The 25,194-nt window shown below is 30.7% G+C and overlaps 2 protein-coding genes across 3 annotated transcripts in view; both read left to right on the top strand.

Moving 5' to 3' along the window:
* LOC127739123 (melanoma inhibitory activity protein 2-like) overlaps nucleotides 1-9,982 on the top strand; it is a 57,424-nt gene extending 47,442 nt beyond the window's left edge. For both annotated transcript variants that reach the window (XM_052250708.1, XM_052250707.1), the window contains exon 27: nucleotides 3,106-9,982. In XM_052250708.1, coding sequence (XP_052106668.1) covers nucleotides 3,106-3,178 — 73 coding nt within the window. In that variant the 3' untranslated portion in view covers nucleotides 3,179-9,982. The remainder of the gene's footprint in view (nucleotides 1-3,105) is intronic.
* Nucleotides 9,983-12,332: 2,350 nt separating this feature from the next.
* LOC127737183 (uncharacterized) overlaps nucleotides 12,333-25,194 on the top strand; it is a 52,703-nt gene continuing 39,841 nt past the window's right edge. The window contains exons 1-4 of the mRNA XM_052247715.1: nucleotides 12,333-12,431; nucleotides 18,633-18,797; nucleotides 19,637-19,766; nucleotides 21,871-22,002. Coding sequence (XP_052103675.1) covers nucleotides 12,342-12,431; nucleotides 18,633-18,797; nucleotides 19,637-19,766; nucleotides 21,871-22,002 — 517 coding nt within the window. The 5' untranslated portion in view covers nucleotides 12,333-12,341. The remainder of the gene's footprint in view (nucleotides 12,432-18,632; nucleotides 18,798-19,636; nucleotides 19,767-21,870; nucleotides 22,003-25,194) is intronic.

The raw sequence follows: 25,194 nt of genomic DNA, 5'->3' as shown, positions 1-25,194 counted from the left end.
GATCTCTCTGAAATTGAAATGCAAGGTTGCATATCACAAAGGAAATGCTTGGATTGATTTTCGGGGTAATTGCCTCAAAGTTTTAGGAATTAGGGGCCAAAAAAGGGGCAAAAAACAAGCATTTTTCTAGTTTCATGACAATTACTTGTGTGTTAGTGTATGGATCTTTCTGAAATTGTACTACAAGGTTCCATATCACAAAGGGAAGACTGGGATTGATTTTGGGGGTAATTGCCTCAAAATTTTAGGAATTAGGGGCCAAAAAAAGGCAAAAAACAAGCATTTTTCTAGTTTCAGGACAATAACTTATGTGGAAGTGTATGGATCTTTATGAAATTGTACTACAAGGTACCATATCACAAAGGGAAAGCTGGAATTGAGTTTGGGGGTAATTGCCCTAAATGTTTAGGAATTTGGGGCCAAAAAGGGGCCAAAAAACAAGCATTTTTCTAATTTCCAGACAATAACTTGTGTTCAAGTGTATGGATCGCTCTGAAATTGTACTGCAAGGTACCATACCACAAAAGGAAGGCTGGGATTGAGTTTGGGGTGATGAATCATAAGGGGGTTCAAAAAATTGGGGGGGGGGGATTTTTGTTCCTTTTTTTTTCTTTAAAATTTTCCATTTTAAATTGGTTATTTCTGATTTATATATAAAAGCAAATAATAAAGATATGGTTTGAATAGGTAAATTAAAAATTTTTGAGTTCTTAGACCACATTCATTCTGTGTCAGAAACCTATGCTGTGTCAACTATTTAATCACAATCCAAATTCAGTGCTGTATCAAGCTTGAATGTTGTGTCCATACTTGCCCCAACTGTTCAGGGTTCGACCTCTGCGTGCGTATCAAGCTGTGCCCAGCGGAGCATTTTATTGGTTATTATCTTGAATATTATTATAGATAGAGAATAACTGTAAACAGCAAAAATGTTCAGCAAAGTAAGATCTACAAATAAGTTGTCATGACCAAAATTGTCAGTCGACCCCTTTAGGAGTTATTGCCCTTTATAGTCAATTTTTAACAATTTTTCGTAAATTTTTGTAATCTTTTAAAAAAATCTTCTTCTCTAAAACTACTGAGACAAATTTAACCATACTTGGCCATAATCATTATCAGGGTATCTAGTTTAAAAAATTTGTCCGATAACCCCGCCTTCCAAGCATCATGGCCGACTTGGTTAAAAATAGAACATAGGGGTAAAATGCAGTTTTTGGTTTATATCTCTGAAACTAAAGCATTTAGAGCAAATCTGACAGGTGGCAAAAATGTTCATCAGATTTAGATTTATCTGCCCTGAAATTTTCAGACGAATCCGACATCCCGTTGTTGGGTTGCTGCCCCTGAGTTAGTAATTTTACAGAAATTTTGCAGCTTTTTGTTATTATCTTAGATATCATTATAATATGTAATATCTAATACTATTAATTATGGTTTTAACCTTATTTTACATGATTTCCAAAGCATCAGTAAATACAGGTGAGCGTCACAGGCTCTTGAGAGCCTCTAGTTTATTTTTTGGGTTTGAACATCAAAATCAGTGATATAAGTTTTCCGCAGATTTCCGCTTTTTGAGTTCATATTTTTCCCTCATTTTCTTTTTTACCGTATTTTGACTTCCGGGAACGCCATTTCCACTTTTTTTGTTGGAGACCAATTTCATCCCTGTCAAAATTCACATATTTTGCACTAGTTTCGATGACTATATTTTAGGTTTATTTCTCTGGAATAACTAAAAAAGTCTTATAAAACATATTTATATGAAACTGGAATTGCATGATAGTCTGGTATTTTGTAAATGTTAACTCAGTTTATGATCTTTGAAACAATTGTGGTAAACTAAAATATTTAAATCTTTTTAGTTGATATGATATCATTGTTTTAATGAAATTAAAATCATCATTGCTAAATGTTTTACAGAGTGTTATGGTAGTAACATATTTTATGACTTTAATTTTCTTAACTAAGGAGAGGGTATGATAAGGTCATTTTGTTGGCCCCTTGAATTTTAGTATTTATATTTTGAACTATGTCTTGCGTAATTGTATATTTGCTTTCTGGCTTCAAACTTCTTGCATTTAAGTTAAACCTGCCTAAACTGTCAAAAATAGCCTCATTTTTAGTAAGGCAGTGGTGCATATCTAATTTTACTGAAAACTATGTGTAAAATGGCCATTTCATGACTAATATGTTAATTCTTACATATTGTTGACAGTGACATTGAAATTTCTGCACTAATGTGTCTAGAATATAGCATCCTATATATAAATCAATACAATTTACATTATTTGGAAAAGATTGAAGAATTTTGTAATTTTGTAATTTCAGTATATAATTGCCTGTATCATACCTCCTCCTTATATAATTATAATTTATGCATGAATTATTTTTTAGGGAGAAGTCATTTTTTAATTCTGTATCATGCAGGGTTTATATGCAGCTTTTCTACTATCATACTACACTCTGTTTGAAACCTTCATTGAAAATTTCTTATAGAATAAGAGATCAACACATGTTGTTGTACATTTCTCCATTCATTTTAAAGGTTAATTTGAACAAACTTGTCTTGGTTCATATATTTTGGACAAATAATCTCTGGTGTGTGATTTCACATGAATCACCTGTTAAACAAGTCCAGACATTCGAAACTTATTGAATTAGAAAATGAGAGACCAAGGGTAGATGAGTGACAAATAGTACACTCTACTTAGATTATACTATGAATGGTATATTTAAAATACTTGTATCAGACAGATTTTCTTTTTTTGTACTATCTCGTGATTCTGAAAATTAATTCTTTTTATTTTGCATGGAATATACTTTATATCTAATGTTTTCAAAAGATTTGATGCAAGTGCAAATGTAATATACTTATCATACAATGCTGAGTTAAAAAAAAAAACAATTTAAAATTTTATGATATTGAATGAACAATTCTAAAGGTGTTGGTGCTAAGCTAGAAATGAAAGACCTCCTTGAAAAACTAATTAAAATTCAAGATGACCACCAGAATGGAATAATTATGTAAGGAAGCTGTTTGAAACAGATGTAACATTTTATTTATTAGAAACAATGAGATAATTATTTTGTGAAATGTATTTTCAGGGGCGGGGACACCTCGACACAGAGAACAAGATCAAGACAACACCCAAAGACAGTCAAGTCAAGTCTGATATAGATAATCATGTGATTATATGACATCATAGACAATCTGATCATGTGATTTAACAAATATGATCATGTGATATTACATATCTGATCATGTTACATTTACATCATAGTTGGTGCGGACAAGAAGCTCAATAAAATTGTATTACTAACAGGATTAACCAAAGTTATCAGGAGTTCAGTTGGGCCATAATTTTACTTCTAGTCAAAATACTTCTGTTCAATTATATTTGATCTCTTCAGAATAGATATAACCTTCTGACAATGTAATATATTACAGTGTTTGTAACTTTTGACTCATGCCATCATAATTATAATGTTTTTTTTTCAGTATAGTTAATAGGTCATAGGTGATTTGGATACATTTGTATTTACATTTATCATAATACTGTTAATTTTTAAATGAACGTGCCTTTATGAATGTAAATCATTTTATAAGATGACTGAACATATAGATTGATATTCAAGGAAGCTTTTCACTGAAAAATACACAGTTGGAAAGAATAAATAATGTGGTCTGAGATTTACAGAACAATCCAAACAAGATTGATTATCTGAGTAGTGCCAGACATCAAAGAAAGTTAACACATATATCATATGCATTTGAATGTAGGACAATTGCTTAGTAAAAGTTAACCAACTGGTGGCCCACACTTCTTGGTACTGGCAAAATTAGCATATTTCGTCGAAATTGATGCTGAAACACAATGGCATTGAAGTAGTTAATGTATTAATCATATAAGTTCAATATTTTAAATTTCATAAGGTGTATATCTGTCTCTAGAATGTTATGTTATGTCACAAAAATCAACCTTTGTTTGTGATAGATATTATTAAAGTGACCTTGCTTCATATTTTACAATTGGGTGCATGGTGATAATATAAGAAGTATAGTTAAAGTAGAATTGCAGACTTTTTAGTTTTGGGAAGATTGTGACAAAACAATAAAATGAAATTGTTTTTGCATTTTGTTCACCTTGTTATATCCTTTTAATCCATGGACATACAGAACCAACGCAATTTACCAGTCTGTGGTTCATGTCACAAAAAATCAAGTCGTGAACATTTCTGCATAACTTATTATCAATTTTAATTGGTAGATTTGAGTGCAAATTGAGTCACAGAGTTGTAATTTTTTCCTATAGTGCAATTTAATTATCATGTTTCTGATTGTTTTGTGGTAGTAGTTAGTGGTATTTTATGGCAACTATTTACTGTGTGTCCCAAGATTCCATCTGAATATTTTTTACTTTAAAATTTCTGTGCTAACATCAGACAGGAGATAAAATTTTGTGCCATACCTATTATATTCCCTATGTGGTAAATATTTATCCACTTACATAGTTTTAAACTGTCTCCAATATTTTTTAAACTTTTTTTCTTTCTCTGCGTGTAATTTTGGTGTTTTCTTCTTAAAGACAAACGATGTCAGCAAAAATAAAGATAATGTCAACGCACGAATGCCTTTTTCCTAAACTTCAATCAGCCACATACTGTGGATTCAGTTATTTTTGTGGTTACCAATTTTTGTGGATTAAGGAATATTTGTATTTTTATGGATATTTGATTTCATGATTTGCCAAAGTCTGCATACAATGCTTATAGAAAATTTTAACTTTGTTAAACATTTAATTTTGTGGTTCACGTAAATACTTGAAATCCACAAAAATTGATATCCTATGAAAAATAATGAATCAACTGTACTAAGTGCTTACTTTTCAACATCACCTTGGGACACACAGTGGTTTTTATTACCATTGTCTTTATCTTCAAAGCTTTTGTTTTGTTTAGTTTTTAATCAAGTATGCCTGAATGTTAGAATGAAATGTTAAGGGTAAAAGTTCTTCCACCTTTTCTGTGTGTCTGTCATATTTTGGTATTCATGGTGTAAATATTATCACTACAATATGTTGAAAATATTTCAGTGATTGTTAAAGATGAATTATAACAGTTACTGTTGATTCATTCATTTTGTGGGTACAGATTTTCGTGGATTTAGGAAAACTTACATTTTTGTGTATATTTGATTTCGTGGTTAAGTCAAAGTCTGCATACAAGAATAAAGAAAATTTGTAGTTCGTTGAACATTTATATTCGTGGTTCACCTTGACCCATGAAATCCACGAAAATTGGTATCCCATGAATTATAATGAATACACAGTAGTTTATTGGATTAGCTTAATGATCTTTGTACAAAGTATGAGTGGTGTGATAATTGAGAGAATGAGAGTAGTAATAAATAAAATAAAAGAGGTGTGTCTAAAGTAAACTGTCTCCTGTGATGCTGATCAAGATTGAATTATTAAATGTCTTATATGAGTAATTCTTTATTATGGCCTTCTTAAAATAATTTTAAGATGTGATTCAAATAACCTAGTGATTTTATCATTTAGTTGATATTAATGTTGATATTAATGATAATCAAGGGTAAAAATTCCTGAAAAATATTCAATTCTTTCAACATTAATACTGTATTAATTGTTAAAAAAAAAAAATGACAGTTATCCTTGAAATTGTCAAGGTCATGTTATAGCCTATTGTTAGACTATAAAGCTTTCCATCTGAGTTAGGGGATTTTAAATAGAGTTGTTTACATTTATTAATAATTGGTTAGAGTTTTGTATTTTTGTGCTCAATTAATAAAGGCATCCGCTGGTTTTTTTTCCTGACAGAACCAGTTCATTTTTTGGTGGCATTTTTATGTTTAGGTGTAATACCACCAAATCATAGTACGTCACATCCGGTTGCATACGAAAATAGGTCGAAAAAAAATATTCCCTTGAATTTGACAGTTGTAGGTAATTGATCCTACATTTCATTGCAGTAAAACATTTCTGAGTCATAAACATATATCTTGGGTATTTCAAAGCACCATTATTTCTTTATTTGGGGTTTCTATAGAATATTTTGGAAACTTGAGGTTACATGGTTACTAAAGCTTGTACACAGGTTAAAAAAGGGGGAAAATTTGATTGGTTAACTTCCAGTGATGGTTATTTTCTTATATGCAATGAAATGTTATATGAAATTTTTTCTATAGTACTGGACAGGATAAAACATTACTCATGCCAAGTATTTCTTTATTTGAAACAAAGATAAATTCTGCACAATTTTTTGAAAAGTGCAAATTTAACAAAGACTAATAGGGGAAAATCAATGGTGGTATTACACCTAATATGGGAAGCTGTACATGCACCTTTGACCTTGTGAGTACTCTCATGTGTTAAAATTTCTTGCTATTTAAGTGAAATATTACAAATAATGAAATATTCTGAGTGGATTGAGTCTCCAAAATACATTTTATGAGAAAATTTCCTTGAAATAGGACTTTACCATGAATATTAGTTGACAGAACAAGCCATACTTAGAGTCTTGGGGAGCTTTTTCTCCTTATTTCTTATATTCTGCTATACTAGAAAATTTTTCCTAAGAAATACTTTAATAAATATATAGTTTTAAGTAAATGAAATTAATTTTAAAGCAGTAACAACAAATTATTCACCAAAAGAGAAGTTTTTTATGTCCCTCTCTGGAACGCGGCGTAAATTTAAGTTTTACGCAAGGACTTATTGAAACCTCCTTGGAGACAGTAAACTTTTATACGGATAGTTCAAGCAGCTTGAATACTTCAATTAATCATTTATAATAACATTTCTATCATAAATGAGTGAAAGTTACCCCAAATTTTTATTTATTGGCCTAAAAAGTAGAAATTTTGAGGAAATGAGAGGTATAAATGGACCAAAAGAGACTTTATAAGGAAGAATAAGAGGTCCATTAGTAGTATTTATCATCCTAAAGTCATCTTTTGTATCATATTCAACTGTTTGTAGGCAGATGAGATAAATATTTGATCATTTATTGGTCCACACTATATTCTATCATGATGCGGCTTGGTTTGAATTTTTCGAAGAAATTTTGCTCGAATCGCTGTAGATGTCGTCTTACATTATACTAGATTTTTCTCAAAATATTGAACTGATTATGACAAAACTTGACAGGAATGCTTGAAATAACCAGTATTACAAAGGAAAAAAGTCACATTCAGTTTATTCAACAAAAAAGTCTTCTTTAGGTGTAATACCACCAAATCATAGTACGTCACATCCGGTTGCATACGAAAATAGGTCGAAAAAAAATATTCCCTTGAATTTGACAGTTGTAGGTAATTGATCCTACATTTCATTGCAGTAAAACATTTCTGAGTCATAAACATATATCTTGGGTATTTCAAAGCACCATTATTTCTTTATTTGGGGTTTCTATAGAATATTTTGGAAACTTGAGGTTACATGGTTACTAAAGCTTGTACACAGGTTAAAAAAGGGGGAAAATTTGATTGGTTAACTTCCAGTGATGGTTATTTTCTTATATGCAATGAAATGTTATATGAAATTTTTTCTATAGTACTGGACAGGATAAAACTTTACTCATGCCAAGTATTTCTTTATTTGAAACAAAGATAAATTCTGCACAATTTTTTGAAAAGTGCAAATTTAACAAAGACTAATAGGGGAAAATCAATGGTGGTATTACACCTTTACTATTTTAAGCAGCAGTAAGGTCAGTCAGTATATTACTGGAACCTGGCTTATTTTTTCCGAGGAAATTATTCTTTTTTAATTATTTTGAAATGTTATTTATTTTATATTAGGTAAGAAAATGAAATATTTCTTTAACAACTATTCTGTTTTTTCGATGTTTTATTATTTCATTATTTCAAGTACTATTTCGTTTCTTAGTTTTTTCAGTTTTTGGAAATAGTGCATGATTTATCATATCTAAGATAACGAAATAATGTTTCAAAATAATGAAATAATAATTAGATGTTTGGAAGTGATAAATTGGAAGCAGGATTGAATATATATGTTTTAAATTTGTTTACAAAAGATAGGTTTCAATATGACACAATTTGAGTTCGAGCTATTTCCCTTGGCTCCATTTTTGAGGAGTAAACTCACCAAATTGAAATGCGATACAAACAAGTCTGATAAAACATACTTACTAGATCATAGTGATGAATCTAGCAAGGCTCAAAGAAATTAAAATTGTTCAGAAAACAACTTTTTCTAAAGTCTAGCGGTCAGTTTCACAAGTTGAATTCGGCTGACTTATGAAAGAATTTGTGCACCTAGATCTCTAACATGATGACAAAAGGGAAGTAACTCTTTCTCAAATTGTTTCAATCGAAACCTATCTATTATATTTAAAACAGTTACTTTTTTTTCAACCTAAAATTTAATGTAATTATAGCAGATCAAACATCAAAGTAAACAATTATTAATGATTATTTTATCTAAAGTAATATATTAAATTATAATTAAAAAATAAATTGTCTTTTCTTATTTATCTTTAGTTGTATGCTATATTTGAAATAGAAATCCTGATAACGATATTAAGTAAGTTTTTTCATTTTGATAAACAATCTGTTGTAATACTCAGACAAAAACATTGTTACCTGTATGTTGTGCCATAAATTTTTACTAAAGGGTCAATATATTAAGACATTGAATAAAATTTTATAAATGGTTGAATATTATGTGCAAAACATATATTAATAAGATTTACACAATATGTACATACATTCAATGGGAAATCCAGGACTTTCAGTAAGGAGTGAGGGGCCCACATGAAAATAAGTCAAAAATCAGAAAATTGTACTAAAAAAAACTTTTTGACTGAATTTATAGTATCTTTTACATGATAATTAATTGTATTGATTTTATCCTATTGTTCTATAATTAATCAAACAAATATTGATGTATTTTCTCTGAAATCAAAATCTAACTATAAGTATTGATTTAATACTCTCTTGCAAGCAAACACATCTTTGTATATTACAGAAATATGAAATGTATCTAATTTCACTGTAAAAAAAATGAAGTTTGTCAAGGTTTTCTTATGGTTGTGACCATCTCTCGTTCTTCAATCTTAATAATAATAATAAACTTGCCTAATGCTCAGCTGCTGGTTTATTATAATATTGAAATTAAATAACAGGAGTTGATATCAAGCATTATCTACATGCTTGTTCATTTTTTTCATATTGAAATTAATGACTGGAGTTGATATCCAGCATTATATAGTTCTCTCTCGTGAAGAAACCTATAAATATACCATTTAATCAAGCTATATGTCTGATGTTATTATCCAGTCTGTAACACGTTGAAATTTTCAACCAAAATGGGTTCAGTAGTTCTGCAAGACGATCCTATTTATGAAAGTCATAGGTCTAAGGTCAAGGTCATTTGATAATTTTAGAATAAGATAAATGCGTTACTTTATGATGCTGTTTTTATGCTACTCTTGACCATTAGTCTTTTTGTCCGTCCCATCTTTGTTTGTTTGAAGCTTGAAAGGGGGCATTCATGTCCTCAGACACATTCTTCTTTTATTTATTCATTATATATTAGTTTCACAGCATCAATCATTATGAAAATAAGGAGATGTGGTATGATTGCTAATGAGACAACTATCCACCAAAATTCAAATTAACAACTATAGGTCACCGTACAGACTTTTTAAAAAAATTTATTTAGTCTTTTTTGCTGATTGTTTTATTTTTGGGGCATGTTTTATTCTAAAAAAAAAAAAAAAAGAATATCTGAGAAATGAAATTAGTCTTAATAATATTTGTTAGTGGTTTAACTTTGTTTGTTTGAATAGAATGTGAATGAATTACATGTAAATGAGATGTAAATTATTAAAAGTAAATGAATGTTTATTTATATGTGAATTATGTGAGAATTACATTTGTCATTTGACATCAAAGATGAAAATACAAATAAAATGAAAATAAATTAGTGTTTTTGAATTTGCATTGATATTTTTATGCCTTGTCCAGACATGGGAATTTAAATGCCTCAGTGGTCTCATGGTAGCCTGCTCTCCTAAAGTGTAGAAGGCCATGGGTTAGATGGGTGTCTGGGTAAACCAAAGACTTGTTGCTTCTCTGTCTAGCACCTTGCTTTCAGAGGTAAGAGCAAAGACTAGATGGCCTGGAGTCAAAATTATTTGTCCATGTAGGGGAGACAAATCTTCCTAGGGTATTTCCTAAACATTTTATCATCCTGTATATAATTTGCAAACATCTACTGTTCTTAGTTTCCACTCTCCATTTGTGGTTTTGTGTTGAGGGTCATATACTTAAGGTAGCACAATACAAAGATTTTATACCTCCAACTCCCCAGTTTTAAAATGCTATAACTTTCTTTATAATGCTTGAAAATTTATAAAAGTGGTAATTATGGAAAGCTAACAGATTACTCTTTCAAATTAATGCAATGTTAGTATTATACAACAATTATGTAATTAGTTATAATTTTAACTGTGTCTACAAAATTTTACAAGAAATTTCCACTTTCAATTGAAATTAGCTTCTCCATGGATACCCAGAGAGGGTTGATTTTATAATATGTTGTTCCTAGAGCCATTATCTACAAAAAAGGTGTCTCAGATTTTGGATAGAATGCATAGATCAAATTTTACACCTAATCAAATAATCTCTACTTTTATGTGGTAAGGATGTTTACACTAATTACATGAGACCTATATAAACCTATATAAACCAAAGACTTTAAAAATGGTATTTGCTGCTTCTCTGCTAAGCATGTGGCATTAAGGAGTAAGAGCAAAGACTGGTTGGCTCGGAGTCAGAATAATGTGTAAGGGTAAGGTGTTATGTCTTCCTGCAGACTGTAACCTTGTGAAAAATAAATTCAACTTTGAGTTTCAAAAAAAAATTTTTGTACCTGTATGCTATTTAAAAAAATATAGTTTGTTTTTGATTAAAGATAGAAAAAAAATTGTTCCCAGAAAACCCCTATTGGATGATTATTAGATTTATTCACATTTACTAGTTTCATAGAAGAGCATTGGATATGGCTTTATTTCAGCTTTAGATATTTAATTTCCATGAAATGATAAACAAACCTTTTGCGGTTCCTATTCAAAGTTATATCTTATCAAAATAGGCCTAGGGACTAATGTTTGATCATGTTTTGTAATATTTTATGCTGTAACCTGATTGGTCATTTCATATTTGTGATGCACAGGCACTTGTCTCCTAATTTTTTTTTTACCCATATACCTTTATTACAAGACAAATGATGCATTGTGATGTAATGAAACTAAAGAGAATACCTATATTGAACTCAGGTAATGTGTATAACTCAGCCAGTGTGTGTGTGCACTCAAGAAGTAGGTAAAATCTTTCCACCTTTCATTGGTATGTCATTGAAGGAATTTTTTCCAAAGTTATGTTGTTTGTTGTTGTTTTAACTTAAATTTGGTACTTTAGATTTACCTAGAATGATTCTAATGAGAATCAAACTGGCCAGAACATATTGGTACTGGTTCTTCAGCTGTGTATGATTGTGAAGGAGTAAAGGAAATTATCCCCGGCTTAGTATATTTCTAGGATTTTGATTGGTTAACGGACGTCGTTACAAAACCCATAGCCCCTGGGTGTTGCTAACCCATATACCCGGACGTTGCTACCCATTATAACGGGGAACATCACGCGCGTTTTCCTTTATTCCATGGTTGTTCCTTGTGAAATATCGAATTCTGTAGATTACCCATGATGTCTGTAATTAAATATTTAATCAACTAACGATTTTATCTTATTATGTCGATCATTTGCACTCATTTTAGTAAATGCATTACTTGGCTGCCACATTGTCAATGAATGGGACTACTGACCTAGCTATGCAAATGACCCACGTTGACGTCACATCGTCTATAATGTAACACTCACAACATTGAGCGCCAAATTCGACCCATTCCCGTTTCTCTGTATCTGGATTAAAAACGTCTTATATTTGACTACCTGTAGGGTTCTACCAAAGGTAGTACCCTACACCCCATTAAAAATATGTCAAATTCTCAAATTTCAATAAAAGATTTTAAAAATGAAAAAAAAACGTTGCTTTCACGTTACATTTTGTGGTTGAATTTCTCTAAAAATCGCAAGATTTGGACTAAGACCGGGGATAAATTCGTTATCTACGTTCATATCCGTAGATATGGATATTTTAACACCCTTCAGTACCCTGTACACTCTTCGGCTTCGCCTCAGGGTGTACTTGGATACTTCAGGGTGTTAAAATATCCATATCTACGGATATGAACGTAGATAACTTATATTACATCCAGGTACCAGATATAGGTTAATGGCGGAAAAAACAAACTTGCAATCTCTAAAAAACGTTGTTGAACATTGCGAGTTGACAGGAACAGAATTCTTAGAATTCACTGCTTATGTAAGATTATGAAAATAACAGAAGTACCAACTTCATGCTCCAACGTTGTAAATCCTAATGAGGAACAAAATATGGCAATTCTAAATAATATGAGGAAGGCGCTACCTTGAATGCCAGCTTTAATACCAAGACTATGTCCTACATATTGATTGATTGTTGGTTTGCTTAACGTCCAGTGGCAAATATTTCATGCCTGTTCAGGACGAATGTTCTACATATAGTTTTTGTCTAAAATAAAATAATAAGTTCAGATGGAAAATGTTAAGGGAACGATCATTGAACTTCAAAAGGCAGGATGGAGTATGTTTTTTTTTCTTCAAAAATATTCTGATTCCCAAATTGATGAAAAAAAAATATTCTAATCAAGCAGAGGACAAAAAATATTCTGAATCCAGATTATCCCCATACCTTCTAGTGTTAATTTTTGACCAAATAATTTTGATTGATAGCACCCCTTTGCATGAAATTTATCTAACTCAAATAAAAAACCATACCTCCCCCCTACCCTTTTGAAGCTAAATGGTTGCACCCTTATTGTCCATATTGTTTTCTGCTGAAAATAAATTGGAATATCTTTTTCATCAATATCTAAAAGTTGAAGCTGTTTTTTTTATTTAGTATTGCAAACAATGCTTTCTGTTTGTTGAATTATTTTTATTTTGTAAATTAGCTGGATGTTCATATTGTATTCCCAGTTTCCTGCATCTCATATATATGTGATCAGCAAGAGGATCATTCTGATTGTTAAAAGAAGAGTTTGAATTTACAGTGAGCCTGTTTAAAATAATGTTTTTATCAGGTTTTTCATTTTGATCTAAGCATAAGGAACCATAAATAGGATTGTTAAGTTGATAATCTAAAGATTTTGCTATTTTCTAGGATGCTATTTAAAATTTGAGGGGAGAACACTGCTCAGCAGTATAAATGTATTCCTGATCATCTTCTGTTTGTGGGTTTCTACATCAATTTCATGTACTAATTCAGAGTCAGTTTTATGTCATTTTTGCATTTTGTTTTATAAGCTTACTTTTCAATTTTTTATATGATGGCAAAATAAAATTCAGAATGGAAATGGGGAATATGTCAAAAATTTGCTTTCGAGTAATGCAATCATGTCACTGTTGTCCGAAGACACATTTGGTTTCCGGACAATAACTTTAGTTTAAGTAAATGGATCTCTATGACAATTTATGAAATTGTACCAGAAGGTTCAACTTCAATACACAAAAGGAAGGTTAGAATTGATTTTGGGGGTTAACTTATCATATGGTACCAACAGTTTAGGAGTCAGTGGTCAAAAACAACTTTTTTTGGTTGTTTTTTCCATAATTTTTGGGTTTTTTCTCCAAAAATTTACCATTTTTATATTGATTATTTCGCATTTATATATAAATGCAACAAATACTGATATGGTAGGAGATACATATGTAACAGGGTGTGTAAATTATTTTATCGGTAATTTGTGCATTTTTCCTTTGATGTGTACTTCTTGATAATGTCGACGTCAGTATCAGTGAACTGGTCATGATAAAGAAAATATATTGGGTCAGTTCGCAATTGACATGCGCGAGTGCACCGCAAAAGGATCTTCTTTCCCTTTAATTCACAAAATTGCACATGATTTTTTTCGCAGAAACGCACAAGTTATTTCATGAATGAAACATTGTAATTGTTTGAAACTTTCAGTAATAAAAAGTTAGTTTAGCCTTTTTGAACGATTCACTGATTGTGTGAAAATTTGAACAGAAAATGTACGATAAACATGATAAAATTGCGTTATCTGCAGAATTATTGATAGCTTTCCTTACTATTCACAAGGACATATAACTAACATATCGTCCATGCTATTCCGATCTGAGTTTTTAGTCATACATAGTCTGGCATGGCTGGTGCTGTTCCAAGTTGTCTTCTTTCTCTGCATGTTTCTTGAGAAGTATTTGTTTGACCTGGTCAGTCACTATAAAGTGTTACAATTCATATTTAGATGCAACACATAAATAGTGACCAAAAAGGTACCGCTTTTACATGTATGACATGAGAGAATCTAGAAAAAAAAATTAAATGTACACATAATTTTTCAACATTTTTGTGGGACTATCATATAAAATTAAGGAGATATGTAGTTGGAGACTGCTGCTGAATAGAAATGTTCGGGCTCACCTGATATCTGTTTTCAAATTAGTCCATATTAAAGTTTGAAGGGTCCAAAATTAAAATATGTTTGATTTCAACTGCCATAAAATTTTTGGTGTTTTTTTATATGCTAAATGTACATCTGTGGTTGTATTAGGCTGTGCTTGGCGAAGCATTTTATTGCTTTTTTGTTTGTACTTTATTTTATTTTGGTCATGAAAATTAACTTGTAGTTGTGAAGTTGCTTACATTTTTAAAAGATGATAATTAGATAACTTCGCATGGTGACAACACTGACGTTTTCGTAGATTTACTTTTTCCCGGGAATGCTTCATCTGTTGATATATTCTCATTGTGAACGATTTGTGTATATTTAAATATATTAACCGATGTTGAAAGACATGTATAATGTCAAATCATTATAATACAAATTGTTTAGTCTCAAAGAAAACTTGTAAGATTTCTGCAGTTATTTTTGTTGAATAGGTGCAAATTGGGTACTCGGTGCAATTTGGGAACTGTGATGTTATAGCCATAAGTGTACTGTGTTTATTGCTTTAATAGGTTGAAATGTGCACCTGATAAAAGTATTCAGTAGAGGGAAAATGTTTTGATCAGGTTTAAACTGACGCATAAAATATACAGGCGACTGCGGGAGGGAATTATTTATATTGCATCCAAATAATGTGTCGGCAGCTTGAATTTCAAAGGATGTAGCCCACATACTTCCAAGTAACATGCTCTATACCTATCAAAAGTCATGGTATTATCATGGATTATCATAATCCATCTTCCCATAAAATCCTATTTTTGACAATATGGGTGCATACAATATATATGTACCTATATTATAAATGTATCACTCAGACTCAAGTCTCCTTTTACAGCTGTTTTATGATTAAACTTAGAGAGTGAAAAAAAACCAGTCTCCATCTCCTGGGACTGTTTAAGGTAGATATGTGTCATAATTAATGACAAGATCTGTTGAGAGTTTGTCAAAGGAAGTACAGTCTACAGATAGTGTCTGAATAGTGAATTTGAATATATTTTTTTTGTTTAAAACTTTTGTTAAGTTTTGAATTTCACCTGCATTTGTCTGTGAGCTACAGGAATAACCGTGACCACATTCAACAGTATAACCAACTTCATTATCACTGTAACTTGATATGGGAAATTCTGTAGCAGATAATTATAATAGCTAGTAGTCATGGTCAACCAGAGGCAGAGCAGCGGATTTTACTACCTCCGGCTACATTTCTCCCGAAATTTATTGCTTGCAGAGGGTTTTTCTGTGTTCCCATGGCTGGACGGAACTTTTACACTACAAATGTTATCATAAATTATGATATTGTAACTTTTAAATGAAGTACCTGTGGTTATTTGTCACTGATAATGGAAAGATGAAGCAGATGACGAAACATGGCGTAAGATGTTGTCCAAACTTCGGTTATTTCCGTGGTACAACAAAATTTAAATAAACTACACAAGTTACTAAAATTTCTAAATTCTTGTTTTTGTAAACAAATAAAAATTCATGTCGTATTTAACATCGAATGTATTCCGTTTTGTCCCGTTTTTTCAAGATCGCGATTAAACGAGAATCTGGCAGCCATTAAAAATATAAGGGTTAAACTAATGTCCTGACCATGTCCTGACGGATATTCCAATGCTAATTTCGTTTTCATTATTTAAAGAATTGACTTTATATTTGGAGCCAAGCAAGAATACAATATTTGTTTAATAAATATAAGGAAAAAAAAGAAAAAAAATATTTTTTAGAGTTAGATAACTTGACTTGATCAACTTCGAAATTAAAAAAAAAAAATCGTACGAGATTTAACGAGAGTGACGAAACTTTTTAGATTGATCATGTAGAGAGAGTTATCGTTCTTTATTCCAATTCGATGCTTCTACCATAAGTGCCAGCTAAAGCTGGCATATTATGAAAAGTCAAAAGGGAAGGATAAATAATTTATAAATCATAAAATGGGATTTTTTTTACACCATACAAGATTGATTGATTGATTGTTGGTGTTTTAACGCCACTTTAAGCGCCACATTTGGGCTATTTCGTGGCGGTCAGTTTTTATAGGTTGAGGAAGCCGGAGAAAACCTGGAGAAAACCACTGACCGTCGATAGGAAAACTGACAATCCTAATAAAATTGAGAATGGAAATGGGGAATGAGTCAAAGAGACAACAACCTGACCATAGAGCAGACAACAGCTGAAGACCACCAATAGGTCTTCAATGCAGCGAGAAACTCCCGCACCCGGAGGTGGTCCCTAAACAAATATGTATATACTAGTTCAGTGATAATGGACGTCTTACTAAACTCCAAATAATACACAGGAAACTAAAATTAAAAATGATACAAGACTAACAAAGGCCAGAGGCTCCTGACTTGGGACAGGCGCAAAAATGCGGCGGGGTTAAACATGTGTTTTTTGAGATCTCAACCCTCCACTTATACCTCTAGCCAATGTAGAAAAAACAAACGCACAACAGTACGCACAGTCAATTAAGATTGGAGTTGAGTGCACCCGCACGAGCGGGGTTCGAACTCACAACCTCAGTGTTGACTGGCTAGTGATTACAGGGGTCGGTCTTTTCACCACCGAACACCACCGCACACCACCGAACACCCAAAAAGACCACCAACCCTTAAGACAAACAATAATTTTACACAATAAAACAATAAAATCAATTAAATTACGTAAAATTTAATCCTATTGTCATGTTTCTTCACATTTTTATGTGCATTAGACATGTTTAAGTTGAGAATCGCTTCCGGTTCCAGCAATATTTTTTCCAGATTTACATTGTCTGTATTTCATTGTATTGTGTATTATCTTATGGTCTTTACTTTTCAATTATTAGAAATAAATTGTTCAAATAAGCTTAAAAAAAACATTTTATTTAATGTGAAATTATCACAATAATTATATTTAAAAAAATGTTAGACTTGAAAGTGTACTGTTCTGACCATGCTGACAACAGCCCTGCAAGACTGTTCTTTTTGGTTCTCTTGTTATCATTTCTTATTAATTTGTGTATACAGTATATATGTATAAACATATTCATCCTCGTTCAGAAGGTAAGTCAAATATATAAATAAAGATGAAAACAATATATTTAGGTGTGTTAGATGGTATTTTAATGTGTTCGGTGGTGTTCGACGGTGTGCCGTGGTGTTCGGTGGTGAAAAGACCTACCGGTGATTACAGTAGTAAAACTACTTAGACCACTTGGTCACCAAGGCCCTACCATACAAGAACAATACAAGTAAATGTAGTAATACAGCAATACATTATTTTTATTAAACCTTGCAATCACTTATCCATCCCTTTGTCTGTCCATCCATCTGTTTGTCTGTTGAAAAATTATTTTTAGGAAGCAGGTCTAAATTATAACATGAATAACCACCCAACTCTGTCTGTCTATGTGTTTGTGAGAAAAAACTACATTTTAAATTATATTCCAAATTTTTTCATCAGAATGAATTTACAGTTAATTTCTTTTCACGATAATCTGTTCTACACATGATCTGTTATCAATTGAAATATCTTTTCAAGCTTTTTTGCGTTTTTTAAGTAAAAGAGTGTCAGCTTTTGGTTTCTCTGAATACATGTAGTCTGGTAGTTACATGTACATTTGATTATTTATACATACATTTATACAAAAGACAATATTTATTTGCACAAACACATATACATTAAATTGTTATGGCATACAGTATAGAACAATTGAGACAATAAACTGACAATAATTAAATTAGAGTGACAGTGGTACATGTATTCACACGAAAAGAAGACTACAAATACGTGTGTATTGACAGTTAACCAATTATTAATGTTAAATACACACTACAAAATGTTACATACAAATTTCAAAGCTTTGATTACTGAAGACTGAGAACAGTGTCACATTTGAATCTTTCTGACAATTTGTTTACACATACATGTACACTGATAACTGACCAACATATTACACTAACCATAGCTAGAGAGTACAAATACAAATATATGTACTAATGGTTGAACTATATAATGACCTTTTTTTCCAACAGGTTTTACACATACATAGATATCTGTCTGACCCATTACACCTATCACAACTTGGCCTTGGGAGTGCAGCTACAGTAGATGTTTATGAGCTGTTAGTAACAGACAGAGTTACAAAAAGAAAAGTTGTGTTAGATTCCAGTTTATCCATATATATACAAAGTGGCCAAGTAAGTTAACCATGTCCTAATAAATATGATGAAAAAATCAATAACTGATGCTTAGAAATAAATGGTTTCACAACAAATGCAATTATTTTCACTCTCTTTTTAGTTTATTTGACCTTGACCCCTAATATATATATATGCTTTCATTCAGAATTTATTGTAATCCAATAAATGATATGGTGTGGTATACTTTAAATAAAAATATGCTGTAATAGATTTTAATAACATGATACTCAAAAGCAGATGAAACTTATTTTAGGTGACATGATCAGTTGTAATTAAATGCATTTTATATTTGAAAGGAGTTTTGCAAAAAGAAAATTGTTATAGCTGTTTTTAAGTTACAAACTAATGTGAAGTTTGTTTTTATTTTTAGCATTTACAGCCATGACAGGATTGTGTGTACACAATTTATTGAGTGCAAAGTTAAATTTATTTCTATTTGTATCTTACAGAAGTTTAGGTCCTTTTTGGTTGATCCGCTCCTTAACATTTGTATTAGATTTTGGATATTCAAATATTTTGGCCTCGAGCATCATCTGGTGCATAAAAATTGGTATCATTTATGTTATTACAGTGATAAGCTGTGTAAAAATTAAGTACGGTACTATAAAGCTTACACTGTGTTAAAGTTATAGAAGAGGTTGCATTGATATGTTATCTCTTAATGTAGTAGAAAATTTACAGAATGCAGTGTGATCTATGATTCTATTTATAGCTTGCAGAAGGTAGTTGTGAAAAGTTTACATAATGCAGTGTGAAGTATGTTTCTACTTATAGGTTACAGATGGTAGTTTTATAAAGTTTACATAATGCAGTGGGAGGTATTCTTCTATTTATAGGTTACAGAAGGTAGTTGTGTAAAGTTTACAGAATGCAGTGTGAAGTATGATGAAACAGATTTACAGCAGAGAAGTTTCCTTGTGGTACATCAATTGACAGTGGAATTTGAAAGACACATAGCACTATCAGGTAAAACATATATATTACAAAAACAGTACATTCTGACATGGTAAAACATAACACTTAAAAGCACACACTCATTTGAAAACATGTCACACAGAAACATAAAAATTTGACATGGTAAACTATATGACACTATGTGACACTCTCACATGATAAAACATAACACAAAAACATAACACTTGACATGGTAAAACATATCATACAAAAACATGATGCTCTCACATGGTTAAACATATCACACAAAAGCATAACATTTTGACATGGTAATACATTTACCACAAAAACAGTATTTTGACATGGTAAAACATATACCACAAAAACAGTATTTTGACATGGTAAAACATATACCATAAAAACAGTATTTTGACATGGTAATACATATACCATAAAAACAGTATTTTGACATGGTAATACATATACCACAAAAACAGTATTTTGACATGGTAATACATATACTATAAAAACAGTATTTTGACATGGTAATACATATACCATAAAAACAGTATTTTGACATGGTAATACATATACCACAAAAACAGCATTTTGACATGGTAATACATATACTATAAAAACAGTATTTTGACATGGTAATACATATACCATAAAAACAGTATTTTGACATGGTAATACATATACCACAAAAACAGCATTTTGACATGGTAATACATATACCACATAAACAGTATTTTGACATGGTAATACATATACCATAAAAACAGTATTTTGACATGGTAATACATATACCACAAAAACAGCATTTTGACATGGTAATACATATACCACAAAAACAGTATTTTGACATGGTAATACATATACCACAAAAACAGTATTTTGACATGGTAATACATATACCATAAAAACAGTATTTTGACATGGTAATACATATACCACAAAAACAGCATTTTGACATGGTAATACATATACCATAAAAACAGTATTTTGACATGGTAATACATATACCATAAAAACAGTATTTTGACATGGTAATACATATACCACAAAAACAGCATTTTGACATGGTAATACATATACCATAAAAACAGTATTTTGACATGGTAATACATATACCATAAAAACAGTATTTTGACATGGTAATACATATACCACAAAAACAGCATTTTGACATGGTAATACATATACCACAAAAACAGTATTTTGACATGGTAATACATATACCATAAAAACAGTATTTTGACATGGTAATACATATACCATAAAAACAGTATTTTGACATGGTAATACATATACCACAAAAACAGCATTTTGACATGGTAATACATATACCATAAAAACAGTATTTTGACATGGTAAAACATAACCCTTAAAAATTACACTCTCACATTATAAGATATATCACACAAAAAGTTACACTTTCACATGATAAAATATATCACACAAAACATTACAATTTCACATGATAAAATATATCACACAAAACATTACACTTTCATATGGTAAAACATAACACTCTCACTTGGTAAAACATATTGCAGATTAACTTAACACTTTCTTATAAGTAAAACATATCGCACAAAAACAACATTCAGTTTGACATGGTAAAACATATCACACAAAATCATCACACTGCCACATGATAAACCATATCACACAAAAATATCTAACTCTCACATGGTAAATATTTCGCACAAAAACATTCCTTGACATGGTGAAAAAATAATAAAATTATAAAACATATATCTAACAAAAACAGATGCACAAAAAGTAAAAGTGGAATTTTAATCCATCAGATTGAGGAGTATTGACCACTTGAGGAGTATCTACTCAGCTTTGATAATATCAGAAATATGACATGATGGTATCGGTAATAATTATCAATAATATACCCTGGTAGGATGATTGTTTGTTGTTGATATCACTGATATCCCATAATATGAATGTTGTTTATGTGTTAATATATATCAGTAATATACCCTGGTGTGATGACAGTATAAAATTGAGAATGGAAACGGGGAATGTGTCAAAGAGATAACAACCTGACCAAGTATACCTGTTTGTAGATATCATTGATATACCCTGGTGTGATGATTGTTAATTTGTTGATAGACATAACTGATATCACATTAATTGAATGTTGTTCATGTGTTTATAGATATTGTTATTATACCCTGGTGTGATGATTGTGATGAGATAGAGAAAACAGCTACACCCTTGACCTCATCCAGAGGTTACTATATAAACACATGGTCCAGTGTAGAATTAGAAGGAGAGGTATGGAAGAAAGGTAAGCATTGGATAAATTAGACATGGCATACAGTGATGGGCGTTACTTAAACAAGTAATTAAAAAGTTATCTATGTAGGTAATTTTGAAGAAAAAACTACTCAATAGAGTTATTTCAAATTTCAATAGAAACATGGACTACATGAAGTTTTTATAAATTTTTACATTATTTTATTATATAAAATTAATTAATTAAAATTGAGAGAAGTATACAGATTAAACGTTACTTTTGAAAAGGACAAAAATATTACTTCTGTAAGTTATTTTAAACATATTTAGAATAATTGATAATTACAATTTGATACGGAACATATTTAATTATTTTGGGTTACAAATGTTTGATACGGAAAATATTTAATTATTTTGGGTTACAAATGATAAATAACTTCAAGTCTCAACTAAATCTCATGTAACATCTTTTTATAGCAGTCTATCTTCAAGATTTTGAAGGCAAAAGATATTTTGAATTCCCAAAAGACCAATCAGTGTCAATATTAAATGAAAGTGTGTCTGGAATGCGACTAGTGTTTCACGGGAAGTAGTTTGTAGACTTAATGGGGATAATAACCATATATACGAGAAAATTTATTTAAGCTAGTAAAATCTGCATGAATGGACACCTCTGTAAATGATTTTTACAAAAGTAACTTAAAATAGTCATATTCAAAAGAGCCTCATTGTCAACATAACTTGTACATGTTGTATAGGTAATTTAAAAAACGTTATTTATTTAAGTAATGTCCCAGACAGGTATATATAGTCAATACACATGGGGAGGATACATGCTGCTAAACATTTCTAAAATTATTTCAGGGTTTCACTTTTACATTAAAACTGATTGAAATATTCAGGTAAACAAATGTATGTATTTTTTCCAGTTATGACATGACAAAAAAAAAAGAAAAAGATATTTCCCAAACCCTTTTGAAACTTGATTGGCAAAAAAAACCCAGAAGTATTATGAATTATGGTCAGAAGATTTTGATTTTATTTTAAAAAAATATAGGATTACATCCTTTCAGGATGGGGTAAATTGTCATAGGTCAAGAAGGGCAGACAAGTTAATAGCACAAAGAAAAAAACTAAAAATACAAACAGTACATATAAGACTGAAAACATTTTACAAGAAATAACAATGGCAGATTCCATAAAGAAAAGAAAATTTCCGTCAAAAAGAACAAATTAATAAAAATAATACTAACTGTTATTTGAATGATAATATGTGAATGTTTTATTGAATAGTAATGTTAAATAAAGCAAGAAAACCAATTATTGGATATGATTGTTTCCATTAAAAGTAGAAATGATAAAAACAAGTTGAAAAATGTGAAATGTTTGACGGAAATTACTTCCCATTTTTTGACACAAGGTTTATGTGTTACAATGCTTTAAGTTGACACTGGTATAATGGTTTTTATTAGTGTAGTCTAATTATTCAAACATCCCTGTTTCCAAATCTTTTGCTTTTCTTTTGTTAAAAACATCTGTGATATATATTTTTTTCAATTTCAAATACCTTGCTTATTAGATGCTCGTCTGTCAATAAATGTTATGATAGCAACATGTTCATAAAATCTTGCCACATCATTGTAGGTACTTATATAAGCCTGTTAAAATTGTATTTCATAATGTACATTAACCAAACACATTTTGGATCTTTCAATTTACTTTATTTAATCAATAGTTTGATCAAATCTGTTGCTAACATAAGTTCTGTCAAACTTGTCATCTTATGTTAGCAACATTTGGATGTGCTACAAATTAGAGTTATCTGTCCTGGGTTGACATCTTGTTAAATGTCAGGCTGCGTTATTTTGCAGGAGTTCTTAATATGACTTTCATCTAGGATAAGATCTCCAATGTTAGTTAAAAATCTCAAATATATATTGTCTGTCAAATTTATTTATGTTAGCACAATCTTATTTTAACAACAAGTCCGTCAATATCTTATGTTAGCAATACTATTTAGTCTGTCAAATCTTATGTTAGCAACAATAATGTCCGTCAAATCTTATGTTAGCAACAAAAAAGTCCGTCAAATATTATGTTAGCAACAATAAAGTCTGTCAATTCTTATGTTAGCTACAACTTCATTTCTGTCAAATCTTATGTTAGCAGCATTGTTCATGTCTGTCAAATCTTATGTTAGCAATTCCAAGATAATCCTTTTTTAAAGTTATTACAATTCCTTTTTTATTGGTGCAGATGTTAAGAAATATTTTATTCCAATTTGCCTTTCATATTTAAGCAAGATATGCATCCAAATCTTGAAAATACTGAAGATATCAGGATTGTTTGTGTTGCTAACATAAGAATTTTCCATCAAAGTCGGTTATTTTTCTTATGATAGCAACATATTTTTATGGTGTCCTTTATTTAAAAAATATAATGTGAATAGATTTATTTTTTGTCAAAAAGTTTTTACTTGTATAAGTATAACATGTATTCCAAAACAGAACTTCATTGGTGTTGATTTTGTTAAACATAATTTGGGGAATTTTTCAACTTTCTTATTTGGAATCTGCCATATAACTGATGTTTTTGTCTCTGCTGGGAATAAGTCACAGTATGGGAAACATAGGGATTACAATCTGGCAGCGGCAGCATAAACTATTTGTATAAAGCTTTATATTTCAGAAGGTAGGAGACCTGGATGTTTCATACCTTGTATATAGATGCTTTATGTTAAGAAGTTTTTGTCTGTCATATGACCAATGTCCTTGACCTCATTTTCATGGTTCAGTGACTACTTTAAAAAAAAAAACTATAAATTTTAGTTCACCATGGCCAAGTAAGCATTTCACATCATTTGGGATCCGTTGTCCGTTAACTATTACAAGAATCTTCTCATCTGAAACTATTGAGCCAAATTTACCAAACTTGGTCACAATCATCATTGGAGCATCTAGTTTTATAAAAGTGTCCGATGACCCTGCCTGCCAACCAACATGGCTGACATGGTTAAAAATAGAACATAGGGATAAAATGTGAGTTGTGTCTATTATCTTGAAGGCTGCTGTAAATAGAGAAAATCCGACAGGGGCAAAAATGTTCAAAATGTTTAGATTTACCTGCCTATTTACATCAAAACTGCAACTTCTTATAGGAGTGATTGCCTTGAAATGACAAATTTACCATTTTTTTTCACAGTTTTTGCATAATATCTTTATAACTATAATAGAAACTTTAAACA

The sequence above is a fragment of the Mytilus californianus genome, unplaced genomic scaffold (genome assembly GCF_021869535.1).
Source record: "Mytilus californianus isolate M0D057914Y unplaced genomic scaffold, xbMytCali1.0.p SCAF_4, whole genome shotgun sequence".
NCBI classification, from domain to species: domain Eukaryota; kingdom Metazoa; phylum Mollusca; class Bivalvia; order Mytilida; family Mytilidae; genus Mytilus; species Mytilus californianus.
The sequence above is the reverse complement of the archived record's forward strand: the minus strand, read 5'-3'. Positions and strand labels throughout refer to the sequence as shown.